This window comes from Carassius auratus, chromosome 2, assembly GCF_003368295.1.
Source record: "Carassius auratus strain Wakin chromosome 2, ASM336829v1, whole genome shotgun sequence".
Lineage (NCBI taxonomy): Eukaryota > Metazoa > Chordata > Actinopteri > Cypriniformes > Cyprinidae > Carassius > Carassius auratus.
The window spans coordinates 19,447,511-19,460,433 of record NC_039244.1 but is presented as its reverse complement, the minus strand read 5'-3'; the positions used below and the strand labels follow the sequence as shown (position 1 = coordinate 19,460,433).

The window sequence follows — 12,923 nt, the reverse complement described above, 5'->3', positions numbered from 1 at the left end:
GTAAAAGAAAAAGAACTACTGGTTATTGGTTTATGCTTTAAACTTCGCAAACCAAAAATGCAGAAACTAGCTTAAAAATGTTAGCCCATATTGAGATCTCAGTTCACTAACAGAAACAAATTCCCAAATTTGCTATTTCCGATATTTTATTTCACGACTATGTTAGACAGTAGCTCATAACAGATGTACACTTTAGAGTCAAAAAGTAATTCATTAAAAACTAAAGCCACTCATCAATATCAACACATAAAACCATGCACAGGCTAAAAAATCCATTCCACCATTCAATGACCTTCCAGTATTTCCTACATCAATTAAGGCTTAAAACAAACCACCATCCAGTAAATTCTACTTGATATATCTCACAACTTCTGTTGACTCTTAAACAGCAAGATTTTAATCAGAATATCAAAAAAGATGGACAGAGAGAAGTTTACCATAATTACTATACTGCACATATGCCAAAACGTGCGCACACACACACACACAAAAAGAGAATGCCAAGGATGTTTCATATTAATAACGTGTAACCAACAGTGGCTGTAAAACAGCTAATAGTTTCACATGAATCATGAAGTAACAAATGACAATCCAAGTATAGTAAACTGCTGCTTATTACAATTTGACGAGATAGTCACAGTACAAAAACAGACTATTAGGATTAATTGTCAGTCACCAATAATATAAATATTTGCACACACGTACAATACCAACCTTAAGTCTTGTAGCAGAGGGAGCACAAGAATGGTCTGTGCTGAAAATATGTATGTGGGGTTCACAAGCTTGTATTTGGGAGACCTCAGGGGGAGTCAAAGCTGAGGGGCATGACTGTACATCTGTGAGACTATGGGGGAGCCGCTGTCCTGTTTCTAGATTCACCACTGCTCACCTACAGCTGAAACCTCTGGAATAAGTTGAATATGAACCACTAAAGAAGGTTAAATAAACAGCACACCAGTGGCCAAATCAAAGTCAGCCCTCATCAGATAACTGAGATGTACATTTAAGATTTGGTCCAATGCCTAAAATACAAACACTCAAAGTCCTTAAAATACCCCATTTAAATTAAAATGTGGTTGCCAAATATTTCTCATGAGGTCTTTGTGGACTAAACTATTATAGACTGCATCTATAAAAGTCTTGTGTTGACTTATACTGCACCTATAAATGGGTAAATAAAAAAAAAACAAATTAAAAGATCAAATAAAGAAACAAAAGCTGAGCAAAACAATATACAATTTAATGATCGTAAATGCCATGTGAAACAAAATGAAAGATTTCAAAAAGGAAACACAAAAAATAAAAAAAAAAAAAATATCACAAGGCAGTCTTAAAAAGCATATGCATTAGTACTGGATATCCATTTTTTTTCAAATAACCAAACTAAACTTAAAGTATGTTTTAGCCTAGAGAAACAGAAACGAAAGAAAATGCAAACCATAAACATAAGATGCTGATGCTCAAACGTTATTTATTTTTTACATAAATACTCAGTACCTAGTATTCAGTCGTCCAAATCCTTTTGGAATATGTTTAGGGATATGCAACCTGCACCTCTGCTGGGGGAAGCTAAACCTCTTTGGTCCATTCATGCATTAGTTATCAGTCTATTCAGAGGGTCCCTTGCAAAAAGTTCCTGCTTTCTTTCTTACCTCTTTTTCTCAATGAAGCACCTAGCATGCTGCATTTAAAACTCAGATTTTAATAAACAATTGAACTGTGTGAGATGGATCACGAGATTCCTGCCAAACCAAAAAGTGCTGCATTATGTAGGATGAAGAAACTGACAAAAGAAAGAAAAATCTGGGTTTTAAATCCAGCATCTGGTGAATGAGGTGTTTGACCACATATGGCACATAGCAAAAATATCAGGCTAACATCAGACACACAAATCTGTATGGAAAGTCATATTTGTCAAATATTGGGATAAACTAGAATGCCTAAAACACTTGCATTTGAAGCATCCAACAGCTTGAATCTTAAAAGAAACGAGATGTCTAAACAAGACTTAGAAACATTAACATTTGCGAAGTCATGATTACACTAAAAAAGTATATATTTTTTCTTTCAAATCTGCGCCAATTTCTCTGGCTTCGCAGACAACATCACTCTCCTTTATTTTCCTGGCAACCCTACTTTCTACTTGTGTGACTTGCTTGTTTTGAACGACACTTGTAAAATCTTATCCCCGAGGTGGTAGCCGTTGAGATTAGCGATAGCCATGGCTGCTTCTTCATAGTTTGTCATGGTAACAAACCCAAATCCTTTGCACTTGTTGGTGCTGAAGTCGCGGATCACTTTCACATTTGTCACGGCACCAAAAGGCCCGAACATATGCCACAGAATGCCCTCATCTGCATCCTGGCCCAGGTTGTAAACGAAAATACACCAGCCTGATGAGGAGTTCCCAGGCCCCATGTTAACTCCAGACATGCCACTCATGTGGTCCACACTCATTGGAGAGAACCTGAGGACAGGAAATCACAACTTTCAGTTCATCAGATTACACACACTGTTTTAATGACTAAAAGATTTGTAATTTTTGGGTGAGAGATCCATTTAGGAACGATGTGGTAAGCAAGCGATGTCTGACTTCATTCACCTGAACCTCTGGGCCTGGTGGTGGACGGGCCCCCCAAAGCGGCGAGGCGGCGTGTGGTAGGTAGGTGGAATAAATTGTGAGTTTTTCATTTGGTTGGGACTGGCAGCAAACTTTACAGTGATTGACTCTGCAGCTCCTGGAGGCTTCTGCCCATTCAAGTCCTTAATTGCGTCCTCTGCCTCTGCTCTCTTATCAAACCGAATGAAAGCCACACCACGAGAGAGACCTGAAATAAGGATAAATGTAAGCACTTAAATGCACACTAGGACATTCCAAGTGTGACAGACACATTTATGCTTCTCTACCAACCTGAGGCTTGATCAACCAGGACATGGGAGTTGATTATTTTGCCATAACTTGCAAACATTTCTTCTACATCCTTCTGCATCATTGTTTTTGGCAGCCCACTTATGTAAAGGTTGGCATCCTTTATGGTATCAGAGCTTGGCCTGGCATATGACACCTGCCAGGAAGAGCAAAGTTAAAAGATCAGATCTTGAAGAAACACCTCCCCTGGAGGGGAATCATTAATAAAATCTAAATGTAAAAAAAGTGTAACATAAGAAACAAACTTTTGCATTTTTTTCAAACTTTGCTTTTTTTTTCAAATAAGGAACAACCCCAATATGTTGAAAAATTTATTTTTACCATGTTTTTTCCTTACAAATATTAAATAATATTTTATAGAAAAAAAATCAAAAAGCATTAAATCGACCTGTTAAACAAACAATAAAACAGGACTCTTGAAATAGATATAAATATTGAAAAGCCTGATCAAAAGGCCACCACCAAGATGCCATCAGGTCCAAGCAATTCAATCTGCCTTTTCAAAACTGGGGGTCTAAATTAATGACACATTTAACTTTACACAGGAGCACCTTTTGTCACATTACCTTGATAGTTTTAGACTGTAGTCTCAGTCCATTGAGAGTACTGATTGCTCTTTCTGCATCACTAGGGTTAAGATAGTTAACAAATCCGTACCCTAAACTGTGGCCTAGAGAAAAAAAAGAAAAGAAAAGAAAAAAAGGAAAACAATAAAACAAACAAAACAAAAAAAAAGTTGAAACGTTCCAAATACAAAGGAAAAAAACATCCTAATATCAAATGTTAAACTTCTGGGGGAAAAAATTAATGCTACCAAACAAATAAATCCACAATAACTTACACATATGTGGGAAAGGCCTGAGAAAAGGAAACTAAAAATAAGTTGTTTGTGTTAACACTGAAATGATACAATTGTAAAGAAACTGCATCTGAAGTTGCAAATCTTTTAAAAACTTTTTCTAGCAACATCCCGCTATATGGAAACCCTGCCAATAAAGATACTGCATGCCTAAAGCAGCGAAGACAAAAAATAATTTCTCAGAATATTTCAAATACTTGCCTGCTACTTTGTCCCGAATAAGTTTCGCAGACTCCACCTCCCCAATGCTGCTGAACAGACTCCGCAGCTCATCTTGGCTCATACTCTGAGGCAAGTAGTTGACAATGAGGTTTGTCTTGCAATCTTTAGGCTCACCAGCCATGTGATCTTCGTAACCGTTCGACATGTCATAGGCCTCCTGGAAATAATAAAAAAACAAGTTTCTATGACGGTTATACACAATGAAAGCAGAAATCAACATTTAATTGGAATATTTAATGCAAACTCAATGTGCATTCATAAAACCTGGGAAAAAGCTGTAAATAGTAGAACTCTGTTGATTGCCATTGATACCTGACAGTTTTTTGCCTGCAATTTTGTAAAGGGACTCAAAATTAGGCCTAAACCTTGCTTTTCAATTACTATAGCTGGTAAGCCATTAATAGAATGAAAAACATGCAATTTAAGAAAATGTAATTAAAAACACTCCTATTCATTTGTGGAAGATTACATTAAAATACTTAAAAGCTAGCTGACATATTATTGCATTTTTCTATGTCCCAATAAAAAAATAATACTTATATATTTATTTTCTTTTTTTTTAATCAGACTAACAAAAGTTGTATGGCTAATTTGTGAATTGTTTTAGATTTTTCTCTAGGGTACAAATAATGCATCTGTAAGGGAGTAGTGCTTATAAATGCATCAGATATTTTATTAATTTACATAACATAAAACACTTCACACTTTAACTCTACATAACACAAACAAAAACACCATGGTTTTAAATAAATAAATAAATAAATAAATACCTTTAACCAGGAACAAAGTTGCCTTTCAGAGCATATTTTACCTCCGTCATACTAATATGTAACTTACAAAATCTGCCTTTAACCAGTATGTTCCCTAAATTTGCATGCCCAATATAACAAAATTTAATTTAAGTGATACGAATAAATACCAGGCTACGATAGTAAAAAATAAAACAAATGAGCAAAAAGACAGATAAACACCTATAAACTGGACTACTGTTATTTTACATGCTATAATCAACACCGCCTCCAGTGGAGTCTAGCTGAAACTGCACGTGACCAATTTATGAGACACCAAAAATTTTATTAGTGTACATTAAAAAAGGGGTCTTGAGTGTCTAATTGCACTTCCTCAAGGCAAGAAAATGGGTGAGTGTGATTATTCTGATATCGGACAGTGTCCTATTCATGTTCTTATGTCTTATGTATTCAACACGGGTAACCAGACAACCTTCAATGCTGAAACAAACAAGCATTATTACTGACCCTCCTACAACCCAACACTGGAAGATTTGATCAAGTGGCCTGAATTGCTCATAGAAAATTCAGGTTCTCTATCAACTACTTCAGTCGTGAGCTGGTCCCTATAAGCGTGGTTAAACTTTGCAGCATTTGCCAGGCCAAATACCTTCAACTGAATTTATGCAACACCTCATAAGATGTCTAGTGGATCTAGTTAAACGCTTACCTCAAATGAGAGCATTCACACCTTAAGTATTGCTTGCTTATCACAAAGGCTACAACACTACATGAACGAAAACAGCCTACAAGCACGAAACACTGCTAACTCCAGTTTAACAGATTCAGTATAACGATAAATAAATGGCTTAAAATCCACATTGAGTCCCTGATGGACACAAATTCTACTCACTTTTAAGTATCTAACGTGTCCCCTTCTGATTGCCATGAAGAGCGTCACAGATCCCGACTCTGAAGACACCAAAAACAAAATAAGGTGATAAAAATACACGCTGACAAAAAGGGATGGGAGGGAAGGCAAGGGCTGGTTTGGGGGATCAGAGTAAAATAAATACACTAAAATAATGAAAGGGCAAAACAATGAAATGAGCCACCTTCTGATATAACCTGTGGAAAATAAATAACAGCCATAATCCATTAAGAGTGGCGTTTCAGCGTGTATTTTTAGCACCTCACTTTGAGTCTGTCCTGCCTTCACAAAATCTGTGTTGATATTATCTACACGCTACACTCGTTACATTACAATGTAAATGGTTTTATTTTAGAATAAACACCTTTATGTTTTGTTTTCATAAACAAAAACATCAAGAATTAAGATACTACAGTGTAAATACTAAGAGTTTAAAAGCAAACCTTCCTGTACTGCACTAAGAACCGAAAATCAGTTAAACCGAAATCAGCATTTCATTTAAAATAAACCTAATTATGTTCAACTATTTTCGCCTGCATAAGTAACTTAGTAATAATGAACACATTTTACCACAACATGGCCGATAAATTGTAATTATTAACTAGACATACTGCAAGCGACTTTTAAAATATCAATTTGTTACAACCATAGACTGTATGTAATTAATTGATAACAGTTATAATTCCGTATAATTTTTAACGTTTCATGAGTTTTATTCATTCAACATTTATTGGGGCGGTTATACTTATTAACCTTATCAAAATATACTACTGCCGTTAATACGGAGTACACCACTCAAGTATTCGTAGTCTGTTGGAAAATAAATTAATGAAAGTAAAAATGACTAAAATAAAGTTTAACGTTAATTCCGCCTAGTTGCGAGGACGTGAAATGTACAACTAACGTTACCGCGCAGCAGGACATCGCTCTTCCGGTCACGCTAGTCTAGATTACCTCGCCATTGTTACTGTTTCGTATCTTAGCTACACAACAACATCCTTGCGATTCTTATTTGTCTGTTTATATGTAAGTTTAAATTTAATTGTAATTGTTTGTTGTTGCCGCAGTTATTTTGCATGTTTTGAGATGTGCAATGTTTTTCTGTTCACGTTAATCATTTGTGTGATGGAACTGAATAAAAAAAAAAAACAACAACAACATCCTTGCGGCATTACACAGCATGCTGGTAATGAATCATAGATTCAAAAATAGGTCGAAGAATAAAACCGCAAACAACATAGGGCCTCGTTCCCAACACCCCGTCCCCATATTTTCGCGATGACTCGCTTTCTAAATCTCATGTAACTCTGGAGTTCAAACTCGAGCAGGCTGCGCTAAGGGCCTAACCCTATTAAAGCCAGGCCTCGAACACCGAATGCACTTATACACGTTACTAAATGCCAGTTCAAAATACAAAAATCAAACGTTTAAATGTATTTCTGGAGCCTTACCAACTTCTCCCGATCCTGCAATAAAACGAACACACGCGGAGCTTTAGCTAAACGTGTTTTTTTTTTTTTGGCGCTTCGCTCTCCTGACACACGCCACAACAAGGGAACTCTGCAAAGGAAGCGGAAGTCTTAACCCCTCCCACTTTCAAAATCCACTCAGATTCACATCAAGTCACTAATAATAAAATCAGACATTTTATTATTTAGTTTTATTTTGCAAAGTAAAAAAAGTCCTTGCTGTGTGTGCAAATAAAATATCCCTAGAAGAACAGGTATTGTGAAGCGACATACTAGTTTGAACCATACACTGTATAGGTTGAACTGATATATCATCAAAGCGATTAACAATAATATATATATATATATATATATATATATATATATATATATATATATATATATATATATATATATATATATATATATATATTACAAGCATGCAGGGGAAAAGTCACAAGAATTAATTCCATAAGTGCTTTTTATTCAATACTCTTGTGGGGGCTGATGCCTCATTAGCTGTGCCACTATAATCCCAGACATTACCTGAAGATAGAAAGGTCAGGGATGACATTACATATCTTGTAAAGGATCCGGGCATAAATAAATTATAATATAAATCACAGAGCTCACCAGTACAGAGAGAACCACTAACGATATTATAATGATGATGTGCACTGCAAGCAATAAATTCTCCTCAAGTTTAATTTGACAGCCCTAGAATAGAAGAAAAAAAAATACAATGTGGAGTCTTGCTCCAAACACTCTAATTTAAATTAATTAACAAATTAAGCGTAATTTCCAAGTGTTAAAGAAATATTCCAGGTTTCAATAAAATCTACTGACAAACATCTGTAAACTTCCTAGACAGCAGGCAGTTTTGGCTCAGAACCGGCCCACATCTGATGTGGGCCAGATCTGGGTCGAAACTGTTTGCTGTGTACTGATAATATGATTATGCATTGATTTTATAATAACTACTCAAGACATTTTGTTTGTTTGTTTTTACACAAAGACATTACATTTTTTTTTCCTGTGGTCATTTAATTAAATATAGCTTAACTTGCATTTAACTCATAATATTCTTTATATGTCACAGTGAATAGGAAGCAATGACAGGTCTTTTCATCCATATTGTGACATATATCCAAGTCTAACAGATTATCTAATTTTTTTACTACATTTTTCATCAGCTAAAAATCCTTCACAGAGAGATATATAAATTGAATAAAAAACATATACAGGGTGAATTTTAATTTCATGCTGACTGTTAATTTTGTATCTCATGAAAAGGGTAGCTCAAATGCAATTAGTGTCTGTACATCATTATAACAGCTGGGGAGAGTCTGAAGTCCCATTGCAAAAAAGTGGAGAATGAAGGAGTTAAAACGACAAGGAGTGAATGATGATGACATGCTCACCAACAAAAGTAGAGATGCAATCTTAATAAACATTCTGAAACCTCTTCTCATTAAAGCCAACATGGTTCTGGCTTAATGGGTTAATGTGAACGCGAGAAAATCAGTTCTAGATTTATTTAGGATACATTCATTCATTAATAATTCAGAATAATGGCGCTTCAAAACGCATAAAAAAGAAAACTGACAATCAGTAACCATGCTGATGATAAATAAAATGTTAATTATTTTTTAATACAAGCGCAATTGTTATATTCGCAGCAGATATTTTATAAAATGTTACATTTATGTTGCAATCTGCCAAATACATAAATAAATAAAAACGTCAAAGCTGGACGTCATTATGTTGCGACATATTTGCATTTCTTGTCATTGAGAAGCAAGATGGCGTCAGCATCAGACCATCAGGGTGCTGCAGACAGCGAACTGGACGAGTTATTAGACAGTAAGGTTTGAGGATGGCTTAAATATGAAAGTATCCACAGTTATAATGTGCAAATGTTTTAAACTTTATATGAAGTTACTCTTTAGTGAAGTAGCGTTTAGGAAGCGGCTGTCACAGTTTAGTAGCTGCTACGCTATTGATCTGTTTCGTGCGCTTGTCACAGGGATTGACGTTTTAGTCACGTGAAAGGATGTGCATCAGTTAAATAAGTAGATATCGTCACTCTGTCTTTTGTATAGTCACATAAAAATCCGTCAGTTATGTCCAACCAGGTTTTCTATCTAAACGGAGCTGCTGTGTTTGTGCTGGACCTCTAACTAATTTGGCATCAGTCACATAACGTTTCCATCAAAACATATATAAATATATACCCTTGGTACTCCAGTGTAAGTGTTTCCTCAACTGCAGGTGCTCTTGATGATTTTGACAAGACCAATGTGCCTCCTGAGGCCCCCACTGCCCCTGGTGCAAGAAATACGAGTGATGAGAAGGTAATAAATACGTTTTCATTACCTTCATTTAGAAATAAATCCCAACATATAATCAGAATAACATTGCATTATCTTTCCACAATTTTCTAGGCACTCTTGCAGTTCTACAGAGTTGGTTCCATCATTGCTGCTGGTAAACATATTTGTTTTCTGCTCTTTTCATCCTCAGCCTCCTCTGTTGGAGGACAGTAAGTTCTTTGAGAGTCTCTTTGATGGTGAGATGGCCAATCAAGCACGTGAGGAGTGGGAGAAAGCCATGGCTGAGTTAGCACAAGAAGAACCTGACCTTCTACAGCATTTTCACAAGCTGTCTGAGGCAGCAGGTAAAGTAGGTGAGTGATCTTTATAAATGTTGGATGAAGATATGCAAGTTTAGTTATTTTCCAAATGTTTTGACTATTTGTTTTTATTTTTAATTAAGGCACAGATGTAGCTTCACAACAAGAGTTCACATCCTGTCTTAAAGATACCCTTAGTGGTTTGGCGAAAAATGCCGACAATCTGCAGGTAATCCCAATTAGAATTTCTCCAGTTGGAATGTAATTGCTGGAAATAGTGGTTTAATGATAAACTACAATTCAAAAGTTTGGGGTTGGTAAGATGGTTTTTTTTATGTTTTGAAAAGATTCTGTTGCTTACAAATGCTCCATTTATTTAATAAAATGTACAGTACTATTGTCAGATATTATTACAATTTAAAATAATTGTTTTTCTTGAAAGGTCATTTATTCCTATGATGTCAAAGCCAAATTATCAACAGCCATTAACCCAGACATCAGTGTCACGTTATCCTTCAGAAATCATTCTAATGTTTTTTTCAACATTTCTTATTCTAATCGATATTGGTTAATATTTATGTGAAAGCCATGATTGTTGTTCAGGATTGTTTGATGAACAAAAAGTACAAAAGAACAGCATGTATTTGAAGCATTCTTGTTGAATAAGTTTTCATTTATTTATTTAAGAAAAAAATCTTACCAACCTCAAACATTTAAATGGTAATTTATGTCAGAAGATGTGTAAAGAAACCTTCATAATTTTACATGCAGAGTGCAGGACTGGCTGGAGATGATCTGGTAAAGACCTTGGAGAACCTGGGATTGAATGAAAATGGGGAGGGGGGAGATGATGGCAATGTTCTCCCATTAATGCAGTCCATCATGCAGAACCTTTTATCCAAAGAAGTTCTATACCCTTCTCTTAAAGAGATAACCGAGAAGGTGAGTTGTTTACAGCATCTGCATGACTGTCCTACTGTTCTGGTCCCAGTGAAGCTGCTGTATGCCTGCCATTAAACATTTCTTAAAAAAAAAAGAAAAAATTTTATATATATATATATATATATATATATATATCCAACACAACACATTCCATTTAATATTTGGGGGGAAAAGTACTAATATGATGCAATGTGCATTTAGTACCCTGTATGGTTGGAGAGCAACAAGCAATCCCTTCCCACAGACCAGTTCACGCGATATGAGCAACAGTACCATATAATGGGAGAAATATGCAGCCAATTTGAGAAAGATGGAGACAAAGACAGCACATTTGAAAACATTCTGGAACTCATGCAGAAGGTAGAAAGCATGCTTTTTTTAGGGCCACCTTTTAATTCTGTTTACTGATTATTTTTTTATATTTTTTTTGTAATGGAATAAAAAAAGCATTAATTAAATTACCTTTTCATTTTTACTTTAAAAAACATAAGATTACTTAAAAGAACCTTTCACAGCACTATTAATATTTTTGTTCATGGAAATAATGTCTTACCCCTCAGCTGCAAGACTTGGGTCAACCTCCAAAAGAGCTTGCTGGAGAGGCAGTGAGTATTTTCTTTCTTTCTTTTTTAAATAACAGTTATGTTATATTTACTACATCAATCAATCTTTTGTATTCCCAGCCTCCTGGCTTGAATTTTGACCCCGAATCTCTGCACCTTCCTGGAGCGCAAGGAGTCCCAGGACCAGAGCAGTGTTCAATCATGTGATCTCAATGAGGTCAAATTAACATACATTTGAAAATGATACAATTTGTAGCTAATTATCTGAGTTGGACACAGTTTATCATGCTCCCCTTTCAAAGGAGTTTGCTTTTGTGTCTGCACTGGAACTGTGATGTTCACTACATTAATTTTACTTCATAGTTCTCTATCCACAGAGGTTATTTTCATATTCATCCCTAATCCATTCGCTGTCCTCACTGTAGAGCAGCTCATAATGTTTTGAGTGAAGTTTGATAAATCAGTGTGCTGAAAGCTTGGTAAAAATCAACGTTTTCTGAATTTTGTAAAAGTTTTACACTTTTACTTCAAGCACATTTGACAAGTATTGCAGTGGATTGTATTTTGAAGAATTAGAGAAAAATATGTGGAGCTTAAATGAACAGCAAAGATAGTTACGGTTTGATTGGTTTCATTTTATTTTTAAATCTCAGAAGAATGGTCAGGATCTGCTAACAGCTTCCATCAGATTGATGAATGCATTGAATTTATTTTAATTTACAGCGTAATGTCCATTTATTCTCACACTGTATCTTATATACTATTTCACTGAACTAATCTGACCAAAATGGATTCTCAGATTTAAAAAAAACTAACTGCAGACATTTCAGATGCAGGTTTATAATACATCCATAACATCGTTCTTTGACCCATAGACTGCATTTGTAATTGAATAGACTAATTTCCTCTTCCTTTGTCTTCTAATGGTTATTGTATCTATCCTCATATAGAGCAGTTTGGAGTGTTGCCATGTGAATTTCAATCATTCCTATTGTAGTGCCCCTTTGTGATCGACTATTGTCACAATAATCCTAATTTGCCTTGAATAAAAGAATATTGTTTCGTAGTTTAAAATGAATACTCTGTATTAATATTTAAAGAACATCATGTTAAATACCTGGATACCTCAAAAGTGGATTAAAGTTTGTGATCATTGCTTTGAGGGGATGTTTTTATGGATATTTTATGCAAACAGGTTAAAATGCATAGAGATAGAATCCTTTCACAGGAGCAAATGTGGAATTGGTAATCAGTTTTGACGCGTCAATGGCACATCTCATTGACTATTTTTCAGTATGGTTTGGTATTATGTGGCCAATATAAAGATTATGATTGGCAGATGAACCGGGCAAAAAAAATGTAACGGTTACAACCATAGACATATAAATACTATTTATATGTCTATGGTTACAACACTGGGGTTGTGCAAACACCCAAGCACTTATTTATTAGGTCATCAATATTCTTTATCCTGTATTCGCTAAATTGTACAGTTCATTTGTCTTGTCATACCTCACTATATGAAAGAACTGCAATTTTCAAAAATCTAAATAAATGTTATAAACTTACAATGTTTTATGTTCTTTACCTCACCAATTTTATCTCTGCTACATATCAGTAACACCACTCTAAACCCAATTGTCTTAAATATTTTTATTTTTATTTTATT

At 35.1% G+C, this 12,923-nt stretch overlaps 2 protein-coding genes across 4 annotated transcripts; one reads left to right on the top strand and one right to left on the bottom strand.

Moving 5' to 3' along the window:
- Positions 1-131: 131 nt before the first annotated feature.
- LOC113119438 (ELAV-like protein 1) lies at positions 132-7,271 on the bottom strand. Of its 3 annotated transcripts, XM_026288941.1 has the most exons (7): positions 7,121-7,248; positions 5,652-5,710; positions 3,990-4,167; positions 3,496-3,599; positions 2,912-3,065; positions 2,603-2,828; positions 132-2,467 (listed from the first exon to the last, which is right to left on the bottom strand). In XM_026288941.1, exons 2-7 carry the CDS (start codon positions 5,685-5,687, stop codon positions 2,140-2,142), a joined length of 1,026 nt encoding a protein of 341 aa, XP_026144726.1. In that variant the 5' UTR covers positions 5,688-5,710; positions 7,121-7,248; the 3' UTR covers positions 132-2,139. The 3 variants fall into 3 exon arrangements, with proteins under 3 accessions (XP_026144726.1, XP_026144744.1, XP_026144736.1); XM_026288959.1 differs by lacking the exon at positions 3,496-3,599 and having other exon boundaries at positions 7,121-7,241; XM_026288951.1 differs by lacking the exons at positions 3,496-3,599; positions 5,652-5,710 and having other exon boundaries at positions 7,121-7,271.
- A 1,622-nt stretch (positions 7,272-8,893) lies between these two features.
- On the top strand, positions 8,894-12,820 carry LOC113119484 (peroxisomal biogenesis factor 19-like). The gene is made up of 8 exons (XM_026289017.1): positions 8,894-8,980; positions 9,389-9,471; positions 9,641-9,803; positions 9,893-9,978; positions 10,521-10,691; positions 10,893-11,051; positions 11,252-11,296; positions 11,375-12,820. The coding sequence occupies exons 1-8, from the start codon at positions 8,920-8,922 to the stop codon at positions 11,459-11,461; spliced, it is 855 nt and encodes a 284-aa protein (XP_026144802.1). The 5' UTR covers positions 8,894-8,919; the 3' UTR covers positions 11,462-12,820.
- Positions 12,821-12,923: the final 103 nt, after the last annotated feature.